The sequence below is a fragment of the Crocodylus siamensis genome, chromosome 11 (genome assembly GCF_052110815.1).
Source record: "Crocodylus siamensis isolate JL-2025a chromosome 11, ASM5211081v1, whole genome shotgun sequence".
Classification (NCBI taxonomy): Eukaryota; Metazoa; Chordata; order Crocodylia; family Crocodylidae; genus Crocodylus; species Crocodylus siamensis.
In genome coordinates this window covers 43,884,234-43,912,163 of record NC_143405.1, presented here as the reverse complement: position 1 = coordinate 43,912,163, position 27,930 = coordinate 43,884,234, and the positions used below count along the sequence as shown (strand labels likewise).

The following is a 27,930-nucleotide window of genomic DNA, read 5'->3' as shown; positions in this document are numbered from 1 at the left end:
CCGGACGCCGCGCCCCTGCCCCTGCCCCGGCCGGCCCCGCCGCCGGGCCCCGCCGCTCTGGACGGAGGGAAGCGCCGGGATTTACTGTCGCCGCCGCCGGCCCCGCTTGGATTACTCGGCCGCTGCCGCCCCGTGAGCGACCCGCTGCCATGGAGGTAGGTGAGCGCCGGCGGGACGGGGCGGCCACTGCCTGGGTCTGTCTCTCTTTCCAGGCGGACCCGCGGGCAGGCAGCGAGGACCCGCGCCTTTAACCACATCTGTCCCTGCTTTGCTTTTTCTTTTTTTTTTTTTTTTTTGGTGGGCGCGGAGGGCGGGAATGCCGCGCAGGCCTGTGTCGTGAAGCGGGGCTGGCTGCGGGCCATGGCGATCCCCCCCGCCGCCCGGTGCGGGCTTTGCGGCGGGGCCCCGGGCTCTTGTTTGCTCGCGCTGGTCAGTCCCGACGCAGCGAGCGGCCCGCGGGTCACGCAGAGTTCAGCCGGCGGCGGCGGCGGGGGTCGGGAGCCGCCGAGGAAGCGGCGCTCGGGCCCGGCTCCGAAGGACCCGCGCGGGGCCCGAGCGCTCCCCGGGCCCGGCCGCGGTGCTCCCCGCGTCCTGCTGCACGGAGCGGGGCCGGCGCGGGGCGCGGGCAGCTGCGGCCCCGCTCGGCTGGACGTGCCGCCTCTGGCTCCCGCGCACGCCCCGCAGGTGGCTTCCGTCGCCCTCGGCTCCCCCAGCCCCGGCAAAGGGTTAAAGAACAAAAATGTCCCGGGAGCGGCAGGGGGCTCCCGGCTGCCTCGGCCGGGCCGGGCGGTCTGGCGGTCGACGCTGCCCCCTGTTGGCACTAGGGCCGCATCGCCGCCGGCTCCGTGAGCCCGGAGACCGCGGCTGGGCCCCTGGCGCCGTCCAGCGCCAGCCCCGCGGCCCGGGGGCGGTGGGTCAACCGGGGCGCCAAGAGGGTGCAGCAGAGGCTCCTCGCTCGGCCCCGGCCGCGTCCGACCCGCCCGCGACCCTCCCGTGCCCGCGACCCGGCTGCGGGGGGCCGGGGCCAGCGGCTTCTGCCGGGATGCAGCTGTGATGCTTGATTTTTTTCCCCCGACCCCCGCGGCGGAGACGCTCCCGATGGCGCCCGGACGGCAAGGGCCGAGCCCGCTGCCGCCCCCCGGGAGCGAGGGGCCCAGGCGGCTCCGGCGTCCTTCGCGGCGGCCCAGGAGCCCCCGACCAGGCGGGCGCGCGCCGCCTCCGTCCCGGGTTGAAGCCGGCCCGCGGGTTAGGACGAAGCCGGGGGCCGGCGCTGGGGAGCTGCGCCAGGGCAGGGTGCGACGCGGGGAGCGCTCGGCCTGGCCTGGCTCCGCACGAGCGACGAGCCTGGCCCCCGCGGGCGGCTGCGGGGGAAGTGCTCGCAGCGGGGCCGCAGCGGCCCGGCCAGCCCGTGCGGCGGGAGGAGGGCCCGGCCGCAACCCGCGGGAAGCCGTCGGCGGGGCCGAGCGGCCCGGTTCCCGGGGCTGCAGTGGCGAAGCCGTCGCCTCCCTCCTGGCGGGACTCGCTAGGCAGGGGGCTTCCTCGGCCCGGCCGGCTGCGGAGGCCCCGGGAGCCCCTGCTAGCGCGTAATGGCCGAGGGGGCGTCCTGGGTGCTTCTGCGGGGGCTCGCCGGGGCGGGCTGGCGCTGCGGGCGCCCCGGATCCCTGTGGCCCGGGGAGCCCCACCTGCGCCGCCCGAGGGGGTGGGGCTCCCCCGCCTCCAGCCCCATCCCGCCGAGGGATTGCCAAAAGGCCCCTTTCCCCCGTCCTCCTCCCACCCCGGCTGCTCTGTGCTCCTGCCGCCGGCGGCCCGGCCCAGGAAGGTGTAACTTCCCCGGGGGGGAGGGGGCCGCGCACTTAGTCCGTGGGGCCGGGTGACAGCTGCGTGTCTCTGCCCTCCCCGTACACCCCCGCAGCGGGGAGGCCTCCGGAGCCGCCGTCTGCCTGCTCCTTTCCTGCGGCCCGGCCACTCGGAGGCAGCGCTGCTAGGAGCGGGAGCAGCTCGGAGCCGACAGTGAGAGGGGGCCGGGCCGGGCCGGGCCTGCAGTGGCCGGGCAGCCCCGCCAGCGCCCGTCCTGATTTTCCTTGTCAGGTTGCGGTGGATTCACTTGAGAGGGAACCCGGTGGGGTCCTGCCTCTTGCTAGCCACAAGGCACCGGGACAACTTGAGAGGGACCTGGATGCTTCCACCACTTAAACTTCTATGTTCCTAAATGAACTGAGAAACAATAAACAATCTGCTCCTTTTTTTTCTTTCCTTTCCCCCCCTCCAGAGGTCCATTGGAATACTAATGCAGAGAGGTGCTCTGGGGACAGCTGGCAGCGCCATGGCTTCGAAATACCTCATTGTGGCTCTGGCCATTTTCTCCTCTTTTACCCAGGTCGTAATAGAAGCCAGCTCTTGGTGGTAAGCATCTGCCTGAGTGCACTGAGAAGGAGAGATCTGGTGTTGGGTCAGGAGCCTGTTTGCTGCTTCTGTTCCTGGGGGAGGACTGCAGGGACTAGAGATTTCTGTGGGGTCAAGTTGGGATTGTAACCACAGGGTAGCAAACTGAAGAACTGTTCAGGGTGCGGGTGTGTCATGTAGTAAACCTCAGCTTTCAGCATAAGTGGAAGCCCATGGAGAATTTATTTCCACATCCTTTAAAGCAGTAAAATTCAGTTTCGTTTTAAGTTGGTCTCTTGCTTGGGGGTTGGAAGATGAAGAAACAACTGTAAGGAAGAAATGCTGAGTTCCAGATGCAAAGCTATTTAACTGATTGAAAGTTAATCAGATAGTTTAAAATTAAGTCATGGGGCTTGTGTTCGTATTTCTCTTAAAGACTATTTGCTCCAATCATACATAGAATATTTGCATGGGTTTTCTTTCGCATTTTTTGTTAAAGGGTCACCTTTTGCTATCTCAGATGATCGCTTTTTCACTTTATCTCAAAGCCCTGATTTTAATCATGTGAAAAGGGCTCCGTAAGTGATTATAGAGTTTGGGAAACTTTTGGCTAATTTTATTTTAACCTCCCTTTTTGCCTTTTGTGTTTTCTCTACTGGTCTCAAGGAACTTGTTGTACCTCTAACAGTTCTTAACTGTTGGTTCTTAAGTATTTTCTTGTAGCTCATTATCGCACAAGCTGAAAATCTGTCAAACATCCTAAATTCCGGCTGATACACTAGCTGGCCATACAATCACTTGGGACATCTTGTAGTTTTACCAAGTTCACTGGAATTGCTAGAGATGGGCTGAAACTCGAAGCCTGGCCACAAGATCTGCTCAAGTGGGGACAAAGATGGTTATTAAAGTACACTCCCTGGTCCCTGTGTGCATATGGATACCTTATTTTCTATACAATCTTTGGATAGAAAAGTAGCTTGATTTTTTTTTTTTTTCTTTTCCTTTCTTTCTTTTTCATCTGCATCGCAGCATAAGTCACATTGGAGTTGTGTGTATATTTGAGAATTATTATTATATTTAGTTTTCTCTTTATTAATTTAGCTCTTTCTTTATGCAGGTCTTTAGGTATGAATCCCATGAACCCAATGAACCCTGTTCAGATGCCAGAGGTATATATAATAGGAGCACAGCCACTGTGTAGCCAACTAGCAGGACTTTCCCAAGGACAGAAGAAACTCTGCCAGTTGTATCAGGACCATATGCAGTTCATTGGAGAGGGGGCAAAGACCGGCATTAAAGAATGCCAGTATCAGTTCAGACACAGACGATGGAACTGCAGCACTGTGGACAACAACTCTGTTTTTGGCAGAGTTATGCAGATAGGTAGGAAGCAAAAACTATCTGATCAAATTCTTGCCTAAGAATGTGTGTGGTATTTACGTAATATTCTATGCTTGAAACTCTTGCCAATTTTTTTCCTGTGTACTGTGTAAAATCTAGTGTCTTTAAACTCTTCAGAACAAATTAAACTTTTCAGCTGGAGGTGATTTCCACCCTCCTCCCCACCACAATCCATCTTTTCTTTCTAAAAATAAAGGCAGAAATGGACACCTGTGTATAAAAATGTAGCAGCAAAGGAAAATAGTATTGGAATTATTATTTTATAAAAAAACTGAATTAAAATAATGGCACGATTTAAGATTTAAATAGAGTACTAATATATAGTAGAAATGTAGATGAGTTCATATATGGGTTTCCAAAGTTCATAATTGCATAGTGAATTAGTTTGTCTGGAAGTAAATTGAAAATATAAAATCTCTATTGTTTATGTATAATTTCTTGTGGATATAGCAAATGAGTTCGTCAATGATTTAAAGAAGATTGAGTTTATATTACAGTAGCTCTGTAATCCATAAGAAATCAATCTTATCAGGACAAAGTGTGTGTGTGTGTGTGTGTGTGTGTGTGTACTTGTAACTTACATTAAATGTAATTGTGTAGTTGATAAGACAGGATGTTACAGAGGAATCTGCCTGTGGCAGTGAGCTGAGCATCTACCCTGTTGCTTTTCAAATCCTTCAAAAGTGGGTTTTTTCATGTTAAATAACATTGCCTTTCCCCCAGTTATGATTACATTAATTGATGTCCGGTAGCAATTTATCATGTAATTAAGCTGCCTACTCTAATTGCAGATAGAAATGAGTTTAATATGTATATCAACACCTAAAGATCTTGCAAAGTGTATTCATTGAGAACAAGAAAAGTGTTGCCAGTCAGTAGTTTTATTATTTCAAACTGATCTCAAGTATGTAATTGGAGGTTGCTCATTTAATTAGGGGGGAAAGCTGCAGTTATATAGCCTGGTTTATTTTTATTTAAACTATCCAGGTATTCCACTTATTGTGTGAAGTTATTATTTATTTCTTACCTGTGCAAGGTGATCATAACAAGATAATGAATATGCATAGTTTAGTAGGCTTTTGTCATTTGACTAAATCATAACTAATTCTGCACTAAGGTGTCTTTATTAAAAGAGAAGCAGTAGCTTTTAATAGAGGAGTAAACGCCACTATGACCATTTATTTTCTTTCTTTCAGGATGTATCAGGCAAAAGTTAGTTAAACCTGTCCAAATGAACACAGCCCTCAGTATAGAAACTTTGTCTATGGCCCACTGGTCTTTAAATTTACAGACCTCTTCTGTCATTATTTTTCTGATCATTTCTTAATCAAACTATTGCACTCCTCTTACATTTGATATATTGTACCATCTTTGGGACTCTTTGCTCCTGGACTTACGGGGTATTTAGACAGTTTTAAAGAGGAAAGGGAAATAATTGTAAAGTTAGATTGATTCTCCCCCCTTTTGTAATGTCTTATGGTGGGATCTAGTCTGTTTGTGCTTGAAGATGGTTTTGAATGATCATGAAAAATGGGATAAAGACCACTTGATACTGTGTGTCTATACAAGGATAGCTTGTTCTGTTCTTATAATGTACTCGCTTTCAGAGTAAAATGCTTCCTGCTCTGTATTGTGTCTCTGAACAGTTCATATGCTAAACACAGTCTTATTTGTATGTTATATATGAAAAAGGAACTTTCACGTATTTAAAAAGTATGTTTCTTACAATAGCCACAATAAATCATAGTAATTCATCTATGTGGAAATATGGGCCCTTCAACACTGTCGAGGGTAGTGACTCTTACTTAGGCTAGTGGTACATGTGAACTGAAATTGTCTGAGGTCATTCTCAATGGTTAAACAAACTTGGCTTAAATTTATTAAAAATAATGATGGCGACAAGCATATACACAACTTGTGTTTCTGGAACAATTTCCCGCTTGTGTTCTCTTGCCATCCTTTCTTCCACATTAGGAATGATGTCCCAAAAATGCATCAGCATAACCCAAGCTGGGCAAACGTTTTTGTAATAGATACAGATAAAGGGGCAAAATCAGTAGTTAAGACAAACTGCCAATTAATTGAGTACTGTTCCCACTGAAGTTAAGGACTGCAGAATAAATCCAAAATGTGCATTACAGTAAGAGCTAGAACTTGGCTTTAAAATCTGGATCAAAGGTGGTTCTCTCAGTGAACTTTTGGCAAATCCAGAGTCATCTTTATCATTAAAGTTGTTGTAAGAGGCTACTCTTGTTAATGTCATACCTGGTGAGTAATCCCTTCATGCAAGTAATCCTGTGAATGGTGAGCTGAGAGAATGTGGCATAGTGTTGAGGGGAAAGACTGATTCTCATCCACTTGAAAATCTGTCATTGAAATAAGGAAAAAAAAAATCAGAAGTCCAACTCAACATAAATGAATCCAAGTTGGCAGTAGTGACACTAGCAAGGGTGCTCTGATCTTAGTGCCATATCAATATTAAAGCCAGACCAGAAGTTGTATGTTATTTAGGCTAAGATGGTGCCCAAAGGCCCTAGTCAGGTCTGGCCCTAGAGCATTTAGTCCCAGCCCCCAAAAATTGTTACTGTAAATATGTATCTGAATACATTCAAATCTTTTTTCACAAAACCACAACTTTTGAAGGCTGTCTCCCTAAGACCTTAATAAAATTGGTGTTTACCAAGACTAATCTAAATTATTGGACTAAGGAAGAACAGTATACTTATTAATTGAACCAAAAATTAAACCTTTGAATTATTATTTTTTTAAATTCAAATTATGTTTTAGCCTCATCATACAGTCTTTTTGGGCATCCTGGCTGGAGAAGAACTCTAGGTTTGGGCCTTTAGTGGTACAGAGTGAACATTTTGGCTCTACTTCCTGCTAAGAGGAAATGCATACTTCTAGAAGGCTCTCTAGTACTGTATTTGTTTTAATGAAAGGTGTTCTGGTTGTGAATTAAACTGCCATTCCTGGAAATGGGTTCTAAGTAAAGATAGTTCCAGGTGCTGTTAAGGAACCTGTTTAATTTTTACATCTTCCATTGGGGAGTAGCGTAGTATGAGTAGCCTAAATTAAGCAAAAAATGTTTTTCTGTGATAACCTTGAAAGAAATTTTATTTTTATTTCTCACTTGAGGTTTTTTTCCCCCCAATTTTATTTAAGGGAAACAGACTTCTGAGAGAAACTTCAGCCTGCACCTGGCTCAGGCTTTTTCTTCACTGTAATTTGTAGAGAACCCACTGTCAGTTATTTCTGATAGATTCTTAATTGATGAGTCTGGTTATTAGATATCAAAGAAGTGTGTGTGTGTGTTGCTCTGTTTTTCAGTAGACGTTCTTAAAGCTGCTGGCTAGCTAATGTGGAAGGCTAAGAATTGCCGTGCATAATTCTGATGTGAACTTCCATTGATAGCGGCAGGCTTTGTGAAATGCTGGAACTTTAAAAAAAAAAAAAAAAAAAAAAAATTGGAACAAACGTGTAAAGTGCATAAATCATATTCAGCAAGTAGCAATTTAAGAAACAGGCTTTTAGACATTGTGTTTTACATTTTTAAAAAGAGCAAGCATTTTTCCTTCCCTTTTTCTCGTGCGGATACATCTTTAACGCAGTAGTAAATGACTGAATTCAGTCTTGAGGCCTGATACTCCTTAGTTGCACCATTGCCACCTTCTGCATTGGGCTGATTTTGACCAGCATAAATGAGGGGAGAATTTGTCATCTATATTTTTATAACCCCTCCACTTACTGACACCGATTTGTTTGCTTTTGGAAGAGGGGCAGGAGGAGGGGACGTAAAAACAATTCCTAAGAGAGCTCTTTAAGTTTATAAGACCTTTCAAGAACCCAGTTAATTTTGGATGGTCCTTACAGCATTTTGCTCTAGCCTGTACTGACCATCCTAGAACATATATAGATCGCTCTTAACACTTTCTTTCTTTTTTCTTTACAGGCAGCAGGGAGACTGCTTTTACTTACGCAGTCAGCGCTGCAGGGGTAGTAAATGCAATGAGTCGTGCCTGCCGAGAGGGGGAACTCTCTTCTTGTGGTTGCAGCCGAGCAGCCAGGCCCAAAGATTTACCCCGAGACTGGCTCTGGGGTGGCTGTGGGGATAATATAGAGTATGGCTATCGCTTCGCCAAGGAGTTTGTGGATGCCCGGGAGCGAGAGAGACTTTATCAGAGAGGCTCTTATGAGAGTGCAAGGATCATGATGAACCTGCATAACAATGAAGCTGGAAGAAGAGTAAGTGACTTGGGGACTAGCTGTTTCTCCCCCTACCCCAAAGCAGCCTGCCTAGGAAGGTGCTATCTCATTAATGAGGGGGCCTTTAAAGCTTTCTCATAAGGTGCTTAACTTTTACACATGTGGCTTTTGTAAAGATAGACTTATCTTGCCTTTCTAATTAGCCCCCACTGAAACCTGCTGGTGAGCTGTGAAATCAGAACTTTTAATGTTTTTTTTCCCCTTTTAAGACACAGAAAGAAACTATACTGTGTTGGATTAAGTATGGTGTGATGGACAGTGTACACCTCTGTGCTGCTTTACAGCAGCAAGTATGTGTGAAAGAGAGACCCTGAACGATAATACTAGAGCTGTAGGCTTTGCCCTTCCCTTCCCCCGTCACCCCCCATGAGATCACTGGGACCCTAATACAGCTTGTTTTCTTCCATGGTCTTTTAGTAAAACCCTACAGTTCACTGTGAATATTCTTCAGAAAAATATTTTATTGGTTTATATTTCCAACCAATCCAGTTTGCTTTGGAGGGAAGAAACAAGCACCAGTTTCCCCAGACTAGAATATTTTTACAGGGCTATGTTTATATGATTTTTTTTCTGCCTTGTGAGGATGTGAAAAGCTTCTCCATATTATTAGAAAACATGCTCTTCTGTGGTTAAACATGTTTTTATGGCTTCTTTAATCTTGAAAATGCCTTAAATGAATGAGTGTAAACTTTTTTTTAATGCTGTGAATGCAAAGAGCCAAAGTCATTATTTTCCTAAAGCCCGTGGTGCCAGAAATAGGCAGCTGGAGACTTTACACTTGTGTTTCAAGGTGAGGAAGGATGAAAGATAATTGAAAATTAATAGTATTTAAATGTGAGAGGAGGGCGTCTGAAAGCAATGGAAAGGCCAATTTACTACTAGAAAGAAGAAAAACGACACTTTTCATAGTTGCCTACAGAGACTCACAGTTTTTGCAATGCCATTTGGCAACATTATAACTCTCTTTTAAATACTGGGTGGAAGTTGCATTCAGTATCCACCTAATGTGTCAGACCCCAGGATTTTTGGGGCAGTGTCAACACTGACTCTTATTTCTATTTATACAGTGTAAATGACTGAGATTTCCCTGCCAAGGCTTTATAAAGAGGATATTGCTGTATAGCTCAGTCCCCCACCCAAAGGTGTTTGGGGGTTTCTTCTTGGATAAAGTCTTTCTTGCACAGCAATATTTTTGGATGATTGTCTATTCTTGGCTCAGCAGCATCCTCTCAACTGCAGCACAGCCAGGAGTGGGAGAAACTTTAACTCTTTCTCTAATTGCAGCCTCCAGCTGAGATCCATAGAGAGGATAAAACAAACGTACAGTAAAGGGATAGTTTTAACTTTCTCAGTTAAACAGCAAAATCATTCAGTGGCACTAGGGTAAATTCCTCAAATTGAGCACAGCGCAAATGATTCTGGTGCAGTCCAAGTATGCACTTAGCTCTTACCATGGTCCTGGGAGGTGTATGTGTGGTGATAGGCTGTTCAAGATCATCTCTCCTGCATGCAAGATGGGTGACAAATGGTATTTTAAGGGGTCTTCTGTAGGAGGGGTGGGGTGGCGGGGTTGGGGGGAGAAGGGAGGTGTTAACTATGTAGCAGCTACATTGACCTTTTTATTCTTCTCTCTCTCTTTCTCTCTCTCCTCCTCTAGACTGTGTACAGCTTGGCTGATGTGGCCTGTAAGTGCCATGGGGTGTCTGGTTCGTGCAGCCTGAAGACATGTTGGCTGCAGCTAGCTGATTTCCGCAAGGTTGGCGATGCCTTGAAGGAAAAATATGACAGTGCTGCTGCCATGAAACTGAACACCCGGGGCAAGCTGGTGCAGGTGAACAGCCGCTTCAATGCACCCACCATCCATGACCTGATCTACATCGACCCTAGCCCTGACTACTGTGTGCGAAATGAAAGCACTGGGTCTCTGGGCACCCAGGGCCGTCTCTGCAATAAGACCTCAGAGGGCATGGATGGCTGCGAACTCATGTGCTGCGGCCGGGGCTATGATCAGTTTAAGACAGTGCAGAGAGAGCGCTGCCATTGCAAGTTCCACTGGTGCTGCTATGTGAAATGCAAGTTGTGCACAGAGGTTGTGGACCAGTTCGTGTGCAAATAGGGGGTGGATGAGGTAGGAGAAACTTTTGCCTGCCTGCCTGCCAGTGAGGGGTGCTGCCTCCCCCAGAACTATCTCCACTTTATTTATAGAGTCCAATGAGTTGCCTTTTTTAAAAAAAAACATAAAGGTTGCAAAGAGAAATGACTGGAACCCTCTCTGCATCCATCCCAGAACTGTGCGTGGCTTATATTTTTGGCAATAATGGGGGAGAACCCTAGAATATTTATTTTACAAAAAAAAATAAGACTTTTTAAACAATAGTTTAAAGTAGTTTGAGGGGAGAGTCCATCATATCCTAAGTTAGTCCCTTGGGACATAGTACATGTGCAGTAGGCAAAGAAACCATGTTACGTGCTTGGAATGTGAAAACGATCCTTATGACACAGTCATCCACAAATCTGTGCATGATTTTAGCTTCAGGTGACCCAAAATAATCAGAATAGGTATGTACAAACTGATTGGTACATCCAGAGAGTCCATAAAAGGTGGGGTGGTTTGTTCCTAGGGTCCAGTACAAAGTTATTCCAGTGCCAATTGCAATCTGAAGTGTGCCAACTTTTAAATGTGTAATATCTTTAAGGGTGAGAGCATATAAGATTCCTATACTATTCAGGATTTAACACTCTCGGTTCCAATAGCTAGTAAAACTACGGGAAAGGAAATCCTGCCTTGATTCATGCTAAAGATGCACGTTGAAGCACAATTTGGTCTTTTAGCTCTTCAGCTGATTGTTTGTGGTGTGTGAGCTTTTCATCTTCCTGAGCAATACCTTACCAATAAAGAATGTTGGGAGCTGGTGAGGTCTCTATTTAACCAAACGGTGGTCTGCCCTGATAGAAATTGTACCGCAGCAGCTGGTTTACTCTCCCAGCCTGGATAGCCCTTTAAAATTAGAATCCCTCCAAGATTTTGAAATGCCGTTTATTAAATGGTGTGATAGCTGGCCGCCTTTCAAAACGCAGCTTGATAAATAACCCTTCTCATTTTATGGGGGGAAATTAATCATTAGGCATCCACTCTTGAAATGGTTGGTTTATTGTGGATTATGGGAAAGCTTCAACTTGAGGAGACAATAGCTTAATATTTTAATGACGTTAAGTGGCTTTTATAGTTCAATGAAATGTTGCAGCAATACCAAATTTATCATCCTATGTCTTTAATACACTTGCTTTAGATAATATATTGCAGGTATACCCAAACTGTTCAGACTATACTTGAGCAGATATAGGAAAACTGTGGTCTGTTGGTGTCTGATATTTCAAAGCTTTTTGTACATATATATTTCAGTACAGACAGTGATATTTTTAAAAATAAAACTGCTATCGTTACAGGGGTATTTCATCAGCTTTAAGCATATTATTTCTCATTTCCTTTTACAAATCACTTTGAGATTTATTTTTAAAATGATTCTAGCCTTTTTGACATTTAACTCGGACATTTAAAAATACTTAAGTTGCAAAGAAGCAAGCCTTTTCTCAACCTAAGGGGCTTCGTGGGCTATCAGGCAGAGGCAGTGCCACACACTTGAATTCACACTGGGTTGGAGGCTGCCTCTCTCTCTTTCCTGCAAGGCCATTACTGATTCTCACTGAAACAGCGATGCCTTAAAATTCTCTAGCAAGTTATGCTGGGCCCTTTGTTGATTTTACATTTTTTGAGAGGAAATCGGTACTTATTAGAATGATTTCTTTGCTTCCCCTGATACAGTGTACTTACGTAGCATTTATCATCAGTTCAGACACCTCTTCCCAATTCATTCCCATCCCATAAATAAATTGGCTTTCAGTAACAAATGTGAAAGGTTTTACTCTTTGGCCTAGTTGTACTAAAGCCTTAACTTATCATAAGCTTTATCATTAAGTTCATCTTGATCATTTATCAGCTTTTAAAATGGCGCTTTATTGCTCTTAATTTATTGTACAAGGACATATTTACCCCTGATTTCCAGATGTTTGCAAACAAAGTATCTTTAAAGTAAAAAACAAAATAAAGCACTAATTCATTGAATGTCACTTTTGGTTTTTATTATACAAAAACCATAGTCATTTTTATTTTGTTGAATCACCTCTTGTTCCCTTTTCTAGTGACTTGTGTCTGAGCTGAGCTGAGTCTAATGATCCTAGCTATTAAAATACTATTTAATGTAAAATATTTTACTTGTGTCATTCAGATATGTAAATCTTCTATGATCTTTCCTCTGTTCTGTACATTTAATGTACATATTCCTGTCTTGTGTGATTTGTATATTTCACTGGTTTAAAAAAAATGAAAGGATTACGCCATAATGGAAGATAGACTATAAAAATAAAACTTTGGTTGTATATTGGGAAGTGGTTTCAATTATCTCTCAGAGAAGGATTTGTTAAATCAATGAACACCTTTGATTTTTAAATTTATGACATGGTAAAACGGGAAAGGGATCCTTTGCCAAACACAAAGTACCTCTCGGAGTTTTTATTTCTATATTAAGAAGATGTATGGCTGTAACTATATTTTTAAAAATTACAAAGAAAGCTTGCAGCTGTGTACTACAAAGTGCTGCATACCTGGTAAGGGACCTAGCTGACAAATGGCTAAAGGGATCAATTTAATTTTTAGCACTCAGTATGTAACTTTTACAGTTAATATCATGATAGGCTGATTCTGTAAACAGTCTTAATTGCATGACTAGTTCTTATATAAGATCCAGTTGACTACAGTGCAGTACCCAGGGTGAGTAAAAGCTTCCACTGTCAGTAAGAGTTTGTAGGTCTGTGTTCTTAAAGTTGTTTCATTTTGGGTTTCTTTGCTCTTTCCCTTACTTTCTTCAATCTGCCTAAACTTGGGCTAAAGGGGGTGGGGGCTGTGTGTGTGAGATGGTCTCTATTAAAGAGTAACAATTCTGGCCAGTTTTCTCATTCAGAAATTCACAGTATATAAAAGGATGACACTAAAGCTCCTTAAAAAGAGCACAATGAAACCTTAGAAATAGGAAAGTAAACTAGCGAAGGAAAAAAATATAAAAAGCAAAGCCTCGCTGTCCTGAGGCCAGCCCTCTCTGAACTTTCCCTTAATGTGTCTGAAATGTTTGCTGCAGCAGAGACCCTTGATAAATTAGCGCTCCCTCCTCTCTTTCATTTGAGGATAACCTTCTAACACTGAAACCCCCTTTTGGCTGCCAAGAATGTATTATCCCACAAAACAGTAGACCAACATCTAGTGTGTGTTTAAAATAGCGATTCTGGGCAAATGCAAAGTTCTGTGGTCCTGTTACTCACATCTGGTTCAGTTTTTCTTTACTTGTATATTGACCAGTATTCTTTATTGCAAAAACACAGCCCCTATTTAGGAAAGTCAGCATTTTTGGACTGGATTGTGTTCAAGCTCTTCCAAATAACAGGAAAATTAACAAAAAATCATATATTTGTTGCAGCAAATAGCTTTGTTCAAAATAGGTGTTGTGGTCTCGGATACAAAGGAGATTGTCTTAGGTTTCAGAAAAATTTCGGGGGGGGGGGGTTCAGTAGAATTGTTCTCAGACTAGAAGCCTGCATTTTTTTAAATTTTTTTTTTTATTATTATTATTTTTTTTTTTTAGAAACCTTTGCAAAACCTTTTTATTGTGTCATTGCCAATATCAATTTTCATACTGTTTTAGCAAAACATTTAAGCCACTAGTATTATCAAGAACTGTACCAGGAACAGGGAGGAAACTAAGAGGAGTGAACTGTAACCAAGCGGCAGGCACTGAACAGAAATGGAAATTAAAAATCTTTTTCTAAGGAGAGTGAAGGAGCTTTAAGTTGTATGATTTGACGCCCAAGTGGTAGAAGGGTTTTATACAAAGTCCATGTAATATGTTGTCTTTTTTCATGAATCTCAATGGGCATTTTGACTGGACCCATTAAGAACATTCCTAAAATATTAGAAGTGCTTAGTATAAAACGTAATAGTTTTAATTTGTGGGAGGGAGAGACCCTATTACAATTTTCTGTGACCATATTTTAGTTAAAATTATGAAAACAAAAACCAATTGTATTTAACAAAAAAATTGAAAGCAAAAAAATCTATTTCTGCAGAATAAATTTGACATGTTTGAATAAATTTAGACATGATCCTAATATTTCATTGTTTTAACAAAATCCTTTTTGCACTTTATCAATTTCCTTTTTGTTTCGTTTCATATTATAAAACTGTAGTCTCAATCTCTAATTTTGAATGCTAAAATGGATGCATCTAGTCTGCTTTTAAATTCCATGGCATGACTAGAACCAGGTACAAAAATAAATGTTTCATACTGGTTTTTTATTACGTAGCATGTATATTAAAACAAAGTGATCCTGTTTGTACATGCACATAAACATTATCTATGAGGAGAGGGGTTGCATTGAAGGGGGTTAAAATCAACAGTTCTATGGGTTATATATGAGGACGTTTCATGCTGTAATCGTTAAATCACTAGGCTATTAATTTGTTGACTCAGCTCTGAGGTCAGTCTAAATCTGTTCCTTAATTCTATGAAACAGCATTTAAAATAATAGTAATAAAAAAGTCCCTCTCCTCTACTGCAAGCTGTAATAACTGGTCATAATGGGAGGGAAGAACAGAATCATGCTGAAGTGTTGTCAACGATGTCTAAAAATGTGATTAAAAACAATGGTTTGAATCTATTTCTCCTAATTTATGTCTCTGTTACATGATGCGGGGAGTGCCTTTCTATCTTTTTTGCTAGTAACTTGAAAAATATATTGAATCAGATTCTTCTCAGCTACACCCATGCTATTTTACACAGTTCTTTGATATTGTATGAGCCTAAATAACTGTTTTAGGGCAGAAATGAAAGCCACCTGCTGACAGAAAGCATGAGTGTGCATGTGAGATGTATGTCAGATTTTGTTTTCCTGCCTTGGTTATCTTGGTGGGTAACTAATTTGGCAACAAATTCTGAGGCTGCAGCTGAAAAGCAGCAATCCAGCATGGCTTGCATTTTCTGCTTCATAACTCTGTCTTCCCCATCTCCCCCCTCCTCCCTCTCTTCCCCCCCCCCCCAACTACCATCCCTCTCTGGCCCTAGTCATATCGAGTGAATATACCTGGAAAAAAAGTCTATGCTTCCCATTTCATTTACTTATTTGTCAAATCCCTTTTTTATTAGATGTCTTAAATTAGTTTAAGTTATCTGAACTCTAATTTCCCTTTGAAAAGCTCTCAGGTTTGGCTACATGGCCTGTTGTGGTCTGGGGGCCTCAGTAAGTGGTGTCATGGCACGTTGTGATGTTGCTTTTGATCAGATATATCCAAAATGTCCCAAGGACTTGAGATGCCAACTATCAGCTCAATGGCCAGATTTCATCCACTGTCTCTGGTTTAGCATGTCATCTTTTCCAGCAGTTCTGCTTTCTTGAACAGTAACTGAATGATACTCTCCTGATGGAGCGCTGACCAGTTTTCTGAACCAGTTTGACCCATTGTTGACTTATTCCAGATCCACTTGCAAGGAATTTAAAATGCAACCTGAAGCGTACAGTTTACTGCATGGCTCAACTATTTCAAACAAGATGCATCTCATGCCAGAAAGTTTCTCCTTTTTTTTCAAAGCATCAAGTTTTAGTCTACATGAGAGAGGAATATTTTGACCAGCAAGTAATGGTTCCTTTTATAGAGCAGTGATATGCACTATACTACCTTAATATTCCCTGCAGACTTCCCAGTCCCTAGTGGCACACTTCAGTGCCAGTCTGCCCTCCTCTAGACAACCACTCAACGGCCAGCATTGCCTCTGAGTTATCTTTTTAAAAACTGGTAAGGTCAAATAGCTGCAGCTCAGATGTACCTATTTGGCAACTGCCTGCTGCTTCCTGCACTCCATGACTTCCATTTGGTAAATATTCCTAGTTCCTGGTAGGCTTTCCTTTTTTTTTTTTTTTTAACTCGTATGAAGAGGGACACATCCTCAGAGCTGATTTTCCTCCCTAGTCAGGGTTGTTTTCAATCACTATTGAATTTCAGCAGAGATACAGCTTGGTAAACTAAACTTGGTGAAGTCCTAAAAATATATGTTCCTTTTGTAGATTGGTTTTGAAATAATAGTTGAGAGTTATCAAGAAAACTTAAGTTGGCTGTTATTTGGGGCAATGGAGGGTGATGTTCATTAGTGTCCTATGTCCAGGTACAGTTTTTATGCATTAGGGAAGCTCTAAAGCATGTTCAGGCATGACAGATGGCTTATTTGGGAAGATACAAACAAACTACATGAAATTATTTATTCCAGATCCACTAAAAGATATGAATTAAAAATGGAGAACCAAACTGTTATACAAACATAACCAACCCTTCCCCCCCTCAACACCCCCACCAAACAAATAAAAACCCCAGCCCTGAAAAAGCAACTGTAGAGAAGGTAAATAATGCAATATGGGACAGAGAAGTTCATTTTCTTAAGAATTAATGTTCCTGTAGCTGACTAACAGACAATTGGTTGCTGCTGTCAAATACAGTAATCACCTGCAGAGCTGTTGATTTATGCATATACAACCAAACAAATGCTACTGCCAATAGACTGGGAGCAGCAGTTCCTTTGCCAGTTGTGCATTATGCAGAATGATTGGTAGTTATGAATTTCTGCAAACCTCAGTCTGCATACCTAAATATGGGGAGATTGATTTTTTTTTTTCTCTACAAATTAGATCTTGACTTGGTGCCTGAGATTGTGGACTGATCCAGTGGCATAATTGATAGTGGTTGTATCCTGGGCAGCAGAAACATACCTGATAGGATTTGCTCTCTGGGGGTGCCAGAATGAAGACAGGGGACCTCAAGGATCTGGCCATGTGGAGCAAAGCAAGGGCAGGAAAGTACTGTGAGGGGGGATGTTACCACCAATACTCAAGTTAACCTTCCTTTCAGCTCCCAACTGCCACAGATTTATAGGCTGAGCAACAATGTGAAGGTCTCAATTTGGCAGTGGCTGCAGGGCCATGGAAGGTTTCACCTGGCTGTTGACAGCTACATGTCCCCTCACTGCAGTGACCTGCCCCCTTATCCCCGCCCTCCTCCGCTCCAAACTGCATGGGCAAACTTCAAGCCCTACTGCCTCCATTCTAGCACTGCTTTTACTGAGCATCCAGGCCTCGTGCTGCAGTCACTCCACCTTAGTTACGCTACTGGCCTAATCTTTCTGGTATATGTTGAAATCTGTCTTTAAGATCATTTTAAAAAAGTATCAGAGCAAAACTAGTGCCTCTGGCATAGGTGGCAACCAGGGAAGCTGAGCATAGCCTGGGAAGTGCAAGCTAAAAGTTTCTCACAAAGGTTGTCTCTTACAATAAGGCCATTTCATTTGGTCTACAAGATGATGGAAGAGAAGAGAAAAGTGGGAGCTTGGAATTGCAATGTATGTCTCATGCTTCAGTAAATGTGGCCTGATTTCACTGCATCAATTTTACAAACTATGGTGCAAAATATGACTACTTCAGGATCCAATCTGGATGTCTTAGTTGCACTAAAGTAAATCCAGAGTAACTCTAATAGTTACTACTAGCCTAAAGTGAGTTAGATCATAATATGGCCCTCAATTCTTTCTTCTTCTCTGGTGGCAGGAGGGGTAGGATGGGGGCAGAAATCTTCTTTGGATTTCAAGTGGGGTTTTACCTCAGTAAATATTGATCAATGTGCTCAGGACGTGAACAAATGAAGTACTCATCCAGTCAATGAAGAGTGAATAGACTATAGGATTCCTAAACATTGCTTTTGCATCATTAACCTGTTCTGTTTTTAGGCCATTTTATTTTGTGCATGGTATCTATCTGGGTTTGTAATGTCTGTTGCATCTAACAGAAGTGTTTTATTTATAAGCTGTGTGATTTTATGTATAGAAATACACATGATTTAGAGCTACATTCCACAACCCTCTAAATTTCCCTTTCATATTGGTATAAATTTGGAATAGTTCCACTGAAGCTAATGGAATTACTATAACAAAACCTAATGATGAAGAAAAGAACTGTTTGGGACTTGGTACCTTTAGCTCTCTGAGCAGTCGCACTGATTCAGAAAAGTTATTCAGTATGAGTTAAGGATTTGACCATCTGAGGAGTTAGAATATAATGCAAGCTGTTATGTGTTTCATGACAGTTCAAGTGTTGTTAGATTTTCTCTATTCCTGCCTCTTAGGAAATAGGAGTGTAGACTGGGGAACTGAAAAGGATGCAGATGATCATAGTTGATAATCTCAAGTTTTCCTTTAATTGAAGATCCCGGCAAATGCATAGTTTCTTCAAGATCATTCATTGCCAGGGATTTTCTTTAAGTAGTGTGTTAGTCTCCAAGGCAGAAGTTAGAACAGAAAATAATTTTGGTAGGCTTTACTTCACATTTAAAAGTACTTTGGTTATGAGATTGGAAAGTGCCTGAAGTTTTTAAGTACTGCAGTTCTGAATTTTTCAGGTTTTGATACAGTTGTGGAATGGCTAAAAGTTTAGATCTCCATGGTGGCCACTGGTTTTCCCTCTGGTATGGGCTAAGGGGGCAAATGATGAGAGATTTTAAACCATATTGCTCTACACTGTGAGTGCAGATTCTAGATTCTAGAACATTGATGTAGTCAGAGGAAAGAAACATTTTTCCATCAGACAGAAGTGGCACAAGATAGTAATTTAGATTCCTAACCGTAAACCCTTCACCAGAGCTTAATTTTTTAAGATACTGGTTTTCACTTGCACAGATTAGATAGGTGTAGAGGGCAGTCACTGAAGGAACTCATGCCTTGTTCCGGGACTTATTTTTTTTACCACTTTCCAACACTTTGTCTATTAGGCTTTGACAGTTCAAAACCTAAGTACTACTTAATACCTCAATGGATATTAAGCAATTTATGATCTCTGTCTTCTGTGCAGGGGTAAAGCTTCTCTACAGATCCTTAATGGTATCAGATGCTCATAAGGAATTATATTCAGGGTGGAAACACTTTGTGTCAGATTCTCACTGGTACTAATTAAAAGAGCTATGTCAGTTAACACTAGGCTCTCCCTCAACTGAATTTTTCACAGAGGTGAATCGTACATAGGATTACACAGAGGTAAAATAGTTAAAATGCTCCATTTCCCTGATGTTCACAGGCAAGTATGATGACTCATGTTAATGTACAGTTTTATCTGATGAAACAGAGGGCATTATTCAGTTTTTCTTAATCTTAGCATGGTGTCAACCAATCATGACTTTATTATTTAACTCAACAGGAGTGAGAGGTGAACCTGTACAACCTATGGGAATACTTCAGATAGAGTGGGTGAAAATGACACCAGCTGCTGAGACCATAGTGAATAACCTTAAAGCACAACCCACTGCCTATCTAAGCATCATGGGGGAGGGGAGAAGGAGGTGGTTGCTGTTCTTTATTGCCTGGCACTCTAATGATCACTTCTTGTTGACCTATGTTCTTGCTGCAAAGTATTTAATGAAGCTGTTATGTGCAGAGCAGAATGGATCACTGCTTCCCAACATGGAATAAGGAAAGTAGAGGTAAGGAATAAAGCCATGGATGTGGCAATATTGCTATGATACCAATATTTGAGGCTGCTATTCATTCAATAAATCTACAATTACTTTCTGACATATTCATTTTATTTTCAAGTTTCAGGGGGCAGCTGCAAGTAAACTATTCCTTATAACATACTTAATTATGGTGAAAACCCATCATTCACTATTATTCTCAGGACTTGAAAGGCAGAGCCCATCCAAATGCTATCCTATTAACAAAATGCTACATTCCATTAATGCTAATAGGTTTTATAATGATTGCATTTGTAAATAAATACAAAAAGAGCTTGTGCACATTTGTCAGATTAATGTTTATTAGTTTAAGATCAAATGTTAAGTTCCCCAAACTTCAAAGCTCAAACTGTTCTTTAACAGCAGTCCAAAAATATGTTTCTCCAGGCCAAAGACAGTTCTAAACTAGCTAAAGCTAAACAGAAACCATTTTTCTTCAACTCTACAAATGCTCTAAAGTCTTAAGTGGTTCATCACAGAGGGTACTCGTGGGTTGTTTTTGTTGTTGTGCAGCAAGGCGAGCTTGTGAATGACCACCTGTGTTTAGTTAGTACAATCCATTCCCATATCTGTAATGGGATATCCATCCAGATAAAACTGTCCATCCAGATAAAACTATCCATTCTTATTTCCCATTGTGAAGGTGTATCAGAGTTAGGGATAGACTGGGGAGTCATACTTCTGAAGGGAGTATGATGCAGCATAAAATCAGGTGAAGTTTCACCTGATTGGTGAAAGAGAGATTTGAGGGCTTATAACATTTCCCTGAATCTGATTTGGAGTGATGTTGGTGTATTTCACTCTGTAGACTACATTCAGCAGTAATTCAGTTTGCGTAAGTTGATCTATATTTTACTCGTTCCTTCTGTTTCATCTGGACTGCTGTAAGGCATATCCTGAAGTCAGAAACCTCACTTAAGAAAATTTGTTACAGTAGTTTTGGTGTGGTTTTGATCCAGTTCCCTAGAAAAGATGGGCATTTACATCTTCTGACCTGGTGCTAGTTTGGCTTTAATACAGGCTGAAGTGTGCCAGGGGAGAAAAGGCTGCCTGGATGACCAAGACAAAGATGGCTAGATGATGTTGTATCAGATCTACAGAATTGAAATGTGAATTACTGGAGGACCAAAGCACACAACAGATGGGAATGGATGAAGAAAGTGAAGGCAGCCAAGGATTTCTAGGGAGGCCCTAAAATGCTAATTTATTTATTTTATGGCACCTACGTGAGAAAACCAGCCTTTAATTTTGCACGCACAGTTACACATGTGTTGGATGATTACTGTTATTTACACCTGCAAAGGCAATAGCAAGACAACAAAGGGCACATAAAATTACAACTGGAGGCTGTAATTCCATGGTGATGTAGCAATGTGCTATGTCGCCATATGGCATGCTACAGCAATGTAGCAATCACATAGGTCTACATGTGATCACCAGCTACATAGTCATAGCAATGCACACTCTCAGTATGCTGTGCTGCTACAGTGATGTAGCAGCGAAATCTAACTGTGCGCTGTGTGCACGGTGCATAGTGCACCTTGCTTTATTACTTCCAAAAGGAACTAGTAAAGCACAGCAGCAATGTCGCTATATGGCGACATGTAGATGCACCCCAAGTGTTAAAAATTAACCCAGTGTTTTGACCTACTGTAGTGAAATTCATTTATGTGCAAAGAACCATTTTCGACCTGGAGGGATGTGGGCAGTGGGGTCCCCCAGGGCTTGGTCCTCGGGCCTGCACTGTTCAACATCTTCATCAGTGACTTGGATGAGGGGGTAAAAAGCACCCTGTTCAAATTCACAGATGACACTAAGATGTGGGGAAAATGGGCATGCCAGAAGGGAGAAATAGGCTGCAATCGGACCTAAACAAGTTACAGGGGTGGGTGCATGAGAACAGGATGGGATTCAGCACTGACAAGTACAAGGTACTGCACCTGGGGAGGAAGAACCAGCACCATACCTACAAGCTGGAGAACTCCCTTCTCATCAGTGCAGTGGCAGAAAGGGATCTTGGAGTCATTATTGATGCCAAGACGAACATGGGCCGGCAGTGTGGGGATGCAGTCAGGAAGGCCAACCGCACCTTGTCATGCATCCACAGATGCATCTCAAGCAGGTCCCCATCTATGCGGCACTGGTCAGGCCGCAGTTGGAGTACTGCATCCAGTTCTGGGTGCCGCACTTCAGGAGGGATGTGGACAACATGGAGAGGGTCCAGAGGAGGGCCACTCGCATGATCAGGGGGCAGCAGGGCAGGCCCTATGAAGAGAGGCTAAGGGACCTGAACCTGTTCAGCCTCCACAAGAGAAGGCTGAGGGGGGATCTAGTGGCCTGTTACAAACTAGTCAGAGGGGACCCGCAGGCGTTGGGGGAGTCCCTGTTCCCCTGAGCACTGCCAGGAGTGACTAGAAATAATGGCCACAAGCTGGCAGAGGGTAGATTCAGCTTAGACATCAGGAGGTGCTACTTCACTGCCAGGGTGGCTAGGATCTGGAACCAGCTTCCAAGTGAAGTGGTGCTGGCTCCTACCCTGGGGGTCTTTAAGAGGAGGCTGGATGAACACCTTGCCGGGGTCATTTGACCCCAGTACTCTTTCCTGTCATGGCAGGGGGTCGGACTTGATGATCTGCTCAGGTCCCTTCTGACCCTATCAACTATGAAACTATCAACTATGAAACTAAGGCCAATGTACTAATTGTTAAGTGCGCCATACAAAAAACAGCACCATGTAAGCCACCATCTGCAATGTGCAGCAAGCCCCTTTACCTGGTGCTAGAAAACCTAGCATCATCTTGAGCATCAAGTTCTATATTATCTATTCTCTATCTCTTTATATACAGATATCTCTTATAGAAGTCTCTTGTAATACTGAGTAAGCAGGAGTTAAGTGATGCCCAAATCAGGTATTGGCCATGGGTCACTCTTGCCCACAACACGCAGAACTGGAGGCTGTAATTCAAGTGGCATTTAGAGTTCCTGTTTCTCGTCTCATTTATGCCAATCTTATCCTAGTGTGACTCAGCTGGCTTTTGTGGTGATAGTCTTGATTTTTTTTTTTAAAGTGGTAAGAGAAGAAAATGAAGTAGTTTGTTTCCATTTCTGGTTTGGAGAGGGAAGAAACAACTGCTGCTTTACTTGTGGCATTAGAATTAACTTCTTTGAACATATCTGAATGCCTGCTGATTTCATGACAGACAATAGATGCAGGCTATTTTTACAGTAGCAAGAAATATTTAATTAGAAAGGGAAATATTTAAAATAGCTGTATGTCTTAGTGTCAATTCAAGTTGGCATTTCCCCATGCAGTGTCTGTTTTTTTCCTCCTTCATCATTAATCATTATTAGTAAAGGTATGTCAGAATTCACAATTAGCTTCAGCTCCTACTGTGTTTCTCGTTTCTTGATAAATTTGGTGAGCTAAGACCATATGAAAATATTCAATCTACTTTGGATTTTGTTTTCATTACATAATACAAATGGTTTGTAGAGAAAGATAATTGAATTTACAGCCCATTTTTCACTGGGAGGTTGAAATAATACATTGGATAGGATATTAATGACGATACCTTATCCTGCTAAAGCCTCTAGTGTGAGAAGAAGTCATATTTATTGTCACTGTTCCACATCTGAGAGTCTCTAATGTGGGGTGAAATAATGCTCCATTTTGGAGCAGTGACCTCGCCTCAAGCTCAGCAAGTGGAAATATAACGAAAGAGGAAGAAACTAGCCCAAGAAGGTTACAGTCAGAATAATCAGGAAATCCATTTGAGAGAGAGCTTTTTTTTTTCTCTCTCTCTTGTTATTGTCAGTGTTCTAACAAGCACAAGAAGTGTAATTCCTCTCATATCTGGGAGAATCGTACCTGCTATGGATGGGGAAATATATTTGAAAGAGCCTGGGAAAAGTTCACCTGTCAAGCAAAGTTGCCTTTCATTATTTAATTAAAAAGGTTGTAACCCTAGGGCAAACTTAATTAAAGTTAACAGACTATAATCGGGGGAGTAGATAATAATTTAACAGTTGTATTCATTTCCTGATCTGTTGCCTACAAAAAGTTACCCCATGGTAGACACTTGACATGCCAACAAATGATACTACATTTAATGGGAATGGCTAGAAAGTTGTTAAACGACTTGAAGACTACAAAAGCTTGCCAATACACTACAAAAAATGTTGAAAAGGAAAGTCACAGGACAGCAGGCCTGTGCAAAGTGGCAAGTATTCACTTCAGATTCAGATTTGTCCAATTCAAAGGGACAGTGATTCAGTTTGGAGATTCGAATCACTGTCCCAATTCATTTTGGCTGAATCAGATCTGAAGATTCAGCACTAGTTTGGAGATCTGGTCATGGACTAAACAGGCAGCAGTCCTCACCATGCTAGACACAGCTGCCTCCAGCTGGTAAGTCTGTTGGGGATGGGGGAGGGAAAGGGCATGGGGGAAGGAGGGATTGGGGCTGAGGCTGGGACAAGCTGCCCAGCTGAGGCACGGGAGCACGGGACTCAGGGAGGGGGGCGGAGGGGTGCAGGATGAGGGCATGGCAGTACTCAAAGTGGGAGTTATGCCCTGCTGCTGCTTGCCCAGCTGGGGCAGTTGAGTGCGGGATGTGGGTGCAGCAGTGCTGGTAGCAGGGGCTCTGCCCTGCTGCCACTTGTCCCCTTCTGCCCAGAGTGAGCCACACCTGCATCCTGCCCCCCTTTGCCACCCTGACTAGGCAAGCAGCAGCAGGACATAGCCCTCTCTCTGAGTGCTGCCGTGCCTGCATCCCGTGTCTCCCCACCCCTCTCCCTGAGTCCTGAGCTCACCACCCCGGCTGGGCAACTTGTCCCACCCCCAATCCCTCCCTCTCCCATGCCCCTTCCCTCCCTCCTCCCCCAACCCCAACAGATTTACCAGCTGGAGGCAGCTGTGCCCAGCATGGTGAGGACTGTTGCCTGTTTAGTCTATGGCCGAATCTCTGAATTGGCTGAATCTTTTCGGAATAGATTTAGAAGCTTCCAATTTGATTCAGAGCTTTAATTGGTCTCCCAATTTAATTCATTTTGGATTCAGAGATTCGGTTGCTGAATTGGGCTGAATTTCCTCCAAATCAAATTGCCTACTGAAGCTTCACACAGCCCTACAGGAAAGCTATATTTCTACTTACACCTCAGACATCTGTAACCTCAATTTTTGAATTTTCAGTGTTTATTGGAATTGTGATGGGCTGGCTGGCAGACCTGGCCCAGGGGTTTTGAAAGGGCAAAAGATGCTTGGAGGACTTGGGATTCCCTTTTTGCACCAATCAGGCCCCAGAGACTCACCCCCCCCCCGTGTCCCCTGATTGGCCCCTTGGGTCACCTGGAGGGGGATAAAAGGGGCAGCATGGACTGACTCAGGAGAGACCAGTGAGGGACAACAAGAAGAAAGGAGCTTCACAGAGGTGGCAAGAGCTAAGCCAGCGGGGTAGGAGCAGTGCCCCAGAAGAGCAGGACCCACAGGCAGCAGTGGGACCCTCAGCAGCGCCCTAGACTTCAGGAGTCAGCCCTAGACTTTAGGAGGGCTGACTTCAACAAGCTAAGGAGGATCGTTGGGGAAGCGCTGAGGACCCAGAGGGGAAGGGAGCCAGATGTCCAAGGTGAGTGGTTGCTCCTTAAGGAGACGATCCTCCATGCCCAAAGGGAGGTAATCCCAATAAGGGTCAAAGGGAGCAGGAGGGCACATAAACCCCCATGGCTCACTAGGAGCATCCGGGAATGTCTCCTTGCTAAAAGGGAGGCATACACCCAATGGAGGAATGGGGTCATCACCAAGAAGGACTATGTTACAGTCGCCCGAGGATGTAGGGGGGCAGTCAGGAAGGCCAAGGCAGAGATGGAGATAGGACTAGCTTCCCAGATTACGGACAATAAGAAGTCCTTCTTCAAATACATAGGGGGTAAAAAGAGGGTCCCGGGTAATGTGGGGCCCCTGCAGGGCACGATGGGCAATTTAGTCGTCATGCCAGATGACAAAGCTAACATATTTAACGATTTCTTTGCCTCTGTCTTCCTAAGTAGGGACCAGTTCAGCCACCTCCCTGCTGGGCCCCCCTCGGGCCCCGGGAGAGACACGCCTGGGCCAGGGGTTAGCGAGGAGTTAGTTAGGGTACTTCTGGAGAGGCTGGACGTGTTCAAGTCCGCTGGTCCGGACGATCTTCACCCTAGGGTTCTACAGGAACTGGCCGAGGTCATTGCGGGACCCCTGGCACGGCTCTATGAGCACTCGTGGTGCTCTGGTGAGGTGCCGGAGGACTGGAAGAGGGCCAATGTGGTCCCTATCTTCAAAAAGGGAAAAAAAGAGGACCCGGGAAATTACAGGCCAGTTAGTCTTACCTCAATCCCGGGTAAGCTCTTTGAAAAAATTCTCCTGGCACACATCCAGGAGGGCCTTGCGGGGGAATGCATGCTCAGGGGCAACCAACATGGGTTCATCAGTGGCAGGTTTTGTCAGACCAACCTGGTGGCCTTTTACGATCAGGTCACCAAATCATTAGACGCAGGGGTTGCTGTGGATGTAGTCTTTTTGGACTTCCGGAAGGCTTTCGACACTGTCTCTCACCCTGTCCTCATCAAAAAGCTGGGAGACTGTGGTGTCGATGCCCACACGGTCAAATGGGTAGCCAACTGGTTGGAGGGCTGCACCCAGAGGGTGGTAGTGGATGGGTTCTTCTCGACCTGGAAGGACGTGGGCAGTGGGGTTCCGCAGGGCTCGGTCCTCGGGCCCGCACTGTTCAACATCTTCATCAGTGACTTGGATGAGGGGGTAGAAAGCACCCTGTTCAAGTTTGCTGATGAGACTAAGATGTGGGGGGATGTGGGTGCACTAGAAGGGTGCAATAGGCTACAAGCTGACCTTGACAGGTTGCAACGGTGGGCGGATGAGAATAGGATGGGGTTTAACACTGATAAGTGCAAGGTGTTGCACATGGGGAGGAAGAACCGGCACCACACTTACAGGTTGGGGAACTCCCCTCTTGCCAGCACGGAGACAGAAAAGGATCTTGGAGTTGTCATTGACTCCACGATGAACATGGGCCGGCAGTGTGGGGAGGCAGTCAAGAAGGCCAACCGTACCCTGTCATGCATCCACAGATGCATCTCGAGCAGGTCCAGGGAGGTGATCCTCCCCCTCTATGCGGCACTGGTCAGGCCGCAGCTGGAGTACTGCGTCCAGTTCTGGGCGCCACACTTCAAGAGGGACGTGGACGATATGGAAAGAGTCTAGAGGAGGGCCACTCGCATGATCAGGGGTCAGCAGGGCAGGCCTTATGAGGAGAGGCTACGGGACCTGAACCTGTTTAGCCTCCACAAGAGAAGGTTAAGTGGGGACCTTGTGGCCTGCTACAAACTGGTCAGGGGGGATCAGCAGGTATTGGGGGAGTCCCTGTTCCCCCGTGCGCTGCCAGGAGTGACCAGGAATAACGGTCACAAGCTGGCGGAGGGTAGGTTTAGATTAGATATTAGGAGGCGCTACTTCACAGTCAGGGTGGCTAGGGCCTGGAACCAGCTTCCAGGGGAAGTGGTGCAGGCTCCTAGCCTAGGGATTTTTAAAAGGCAGTTAGATGAGCACCTTGCCGGGGTCATCTGACCCCGGTGCTCTTTCCTGCCAAGGCAGGGGGTCGGACTAGATGATCTTCCTAGGTCCCTTCCGACTCTAGCTACTATGAAACTATGAAACTATGCGGCCGGCAGGAGAGGCTTCCCACTGGGTTCCAGGATCCCCTGGGAGAGGTTGCAGCCAGCAGGAGAGGCTCCCACGGCTCCAGGAAGGATCTGAGGAGCGACCTGAGGGGTTCCCAGCTCTGCTTCCACCTCCTCCAGTCAGAGGCCAGACAGCTCAATGTGGGGCCGGGGATCTGGGAAGGTCAAGAACTCTAGCAGACTGGAGCAGTGGTGGCTGTATAGCAGTGTTCCTGCCTACCATGTGGGAGATCTGGGTTCAAGCCTCAGTGGAGGTGACTTGGGGTGAATGAGCTAACAAGAAGCAAATATTCTTGCAGTGGAAAGGGGCCATTGTGTTTTTCTCCCCCTCCAGGTACCAAGGCCCTATATTTCCATGTCATTTTACATTGTGCATTTTGTGCCTTTTTTATATTTCACTAACCTGTATTGTTTGTTCTACTGTTTATGTTTTATATTTTGTTAACCTTGTTTTTTGTCAATGATTGTAAGTGTCTAACCTTTGTTAAATCCTGCAACCTTAGGGCATT

The 27,930-nt window shown here is 44.3% G+C and overlaps 1 protein-coding gene across 1 annotated transcript; it reads left to right on the top strand.

Moving 5' to 3' along the window:
• Nucleotides 1-19: 19 nt before the first annotated feature.
• On the top strand, nucleotides 20-12,491 carry WNT5A (Wnt family member 5A). Its single transcript, XM_090022088.1, has 5 exons — nucleotides 20-155; nucleotides 2,270-2,403; nucleotides 3,500-3,765; nucleotides 7,736-8,028; nucleotides 9,707-12,491. The coding sequence occupies exons 1-5, from the start codon at nucleotides 150-152 to the stop codon at nucleotides 10,163-10,165; spliced, it is 1,158 nt and encodes a 385-aa protein (XP_089878214.1). The 5' UTR covers nucleotides 20-149; the 3' UTR covers nucleotides 10,166-12,491.
• Nucleotides 12,492-27,930: the final 15,439 nt, after the last annotated feature.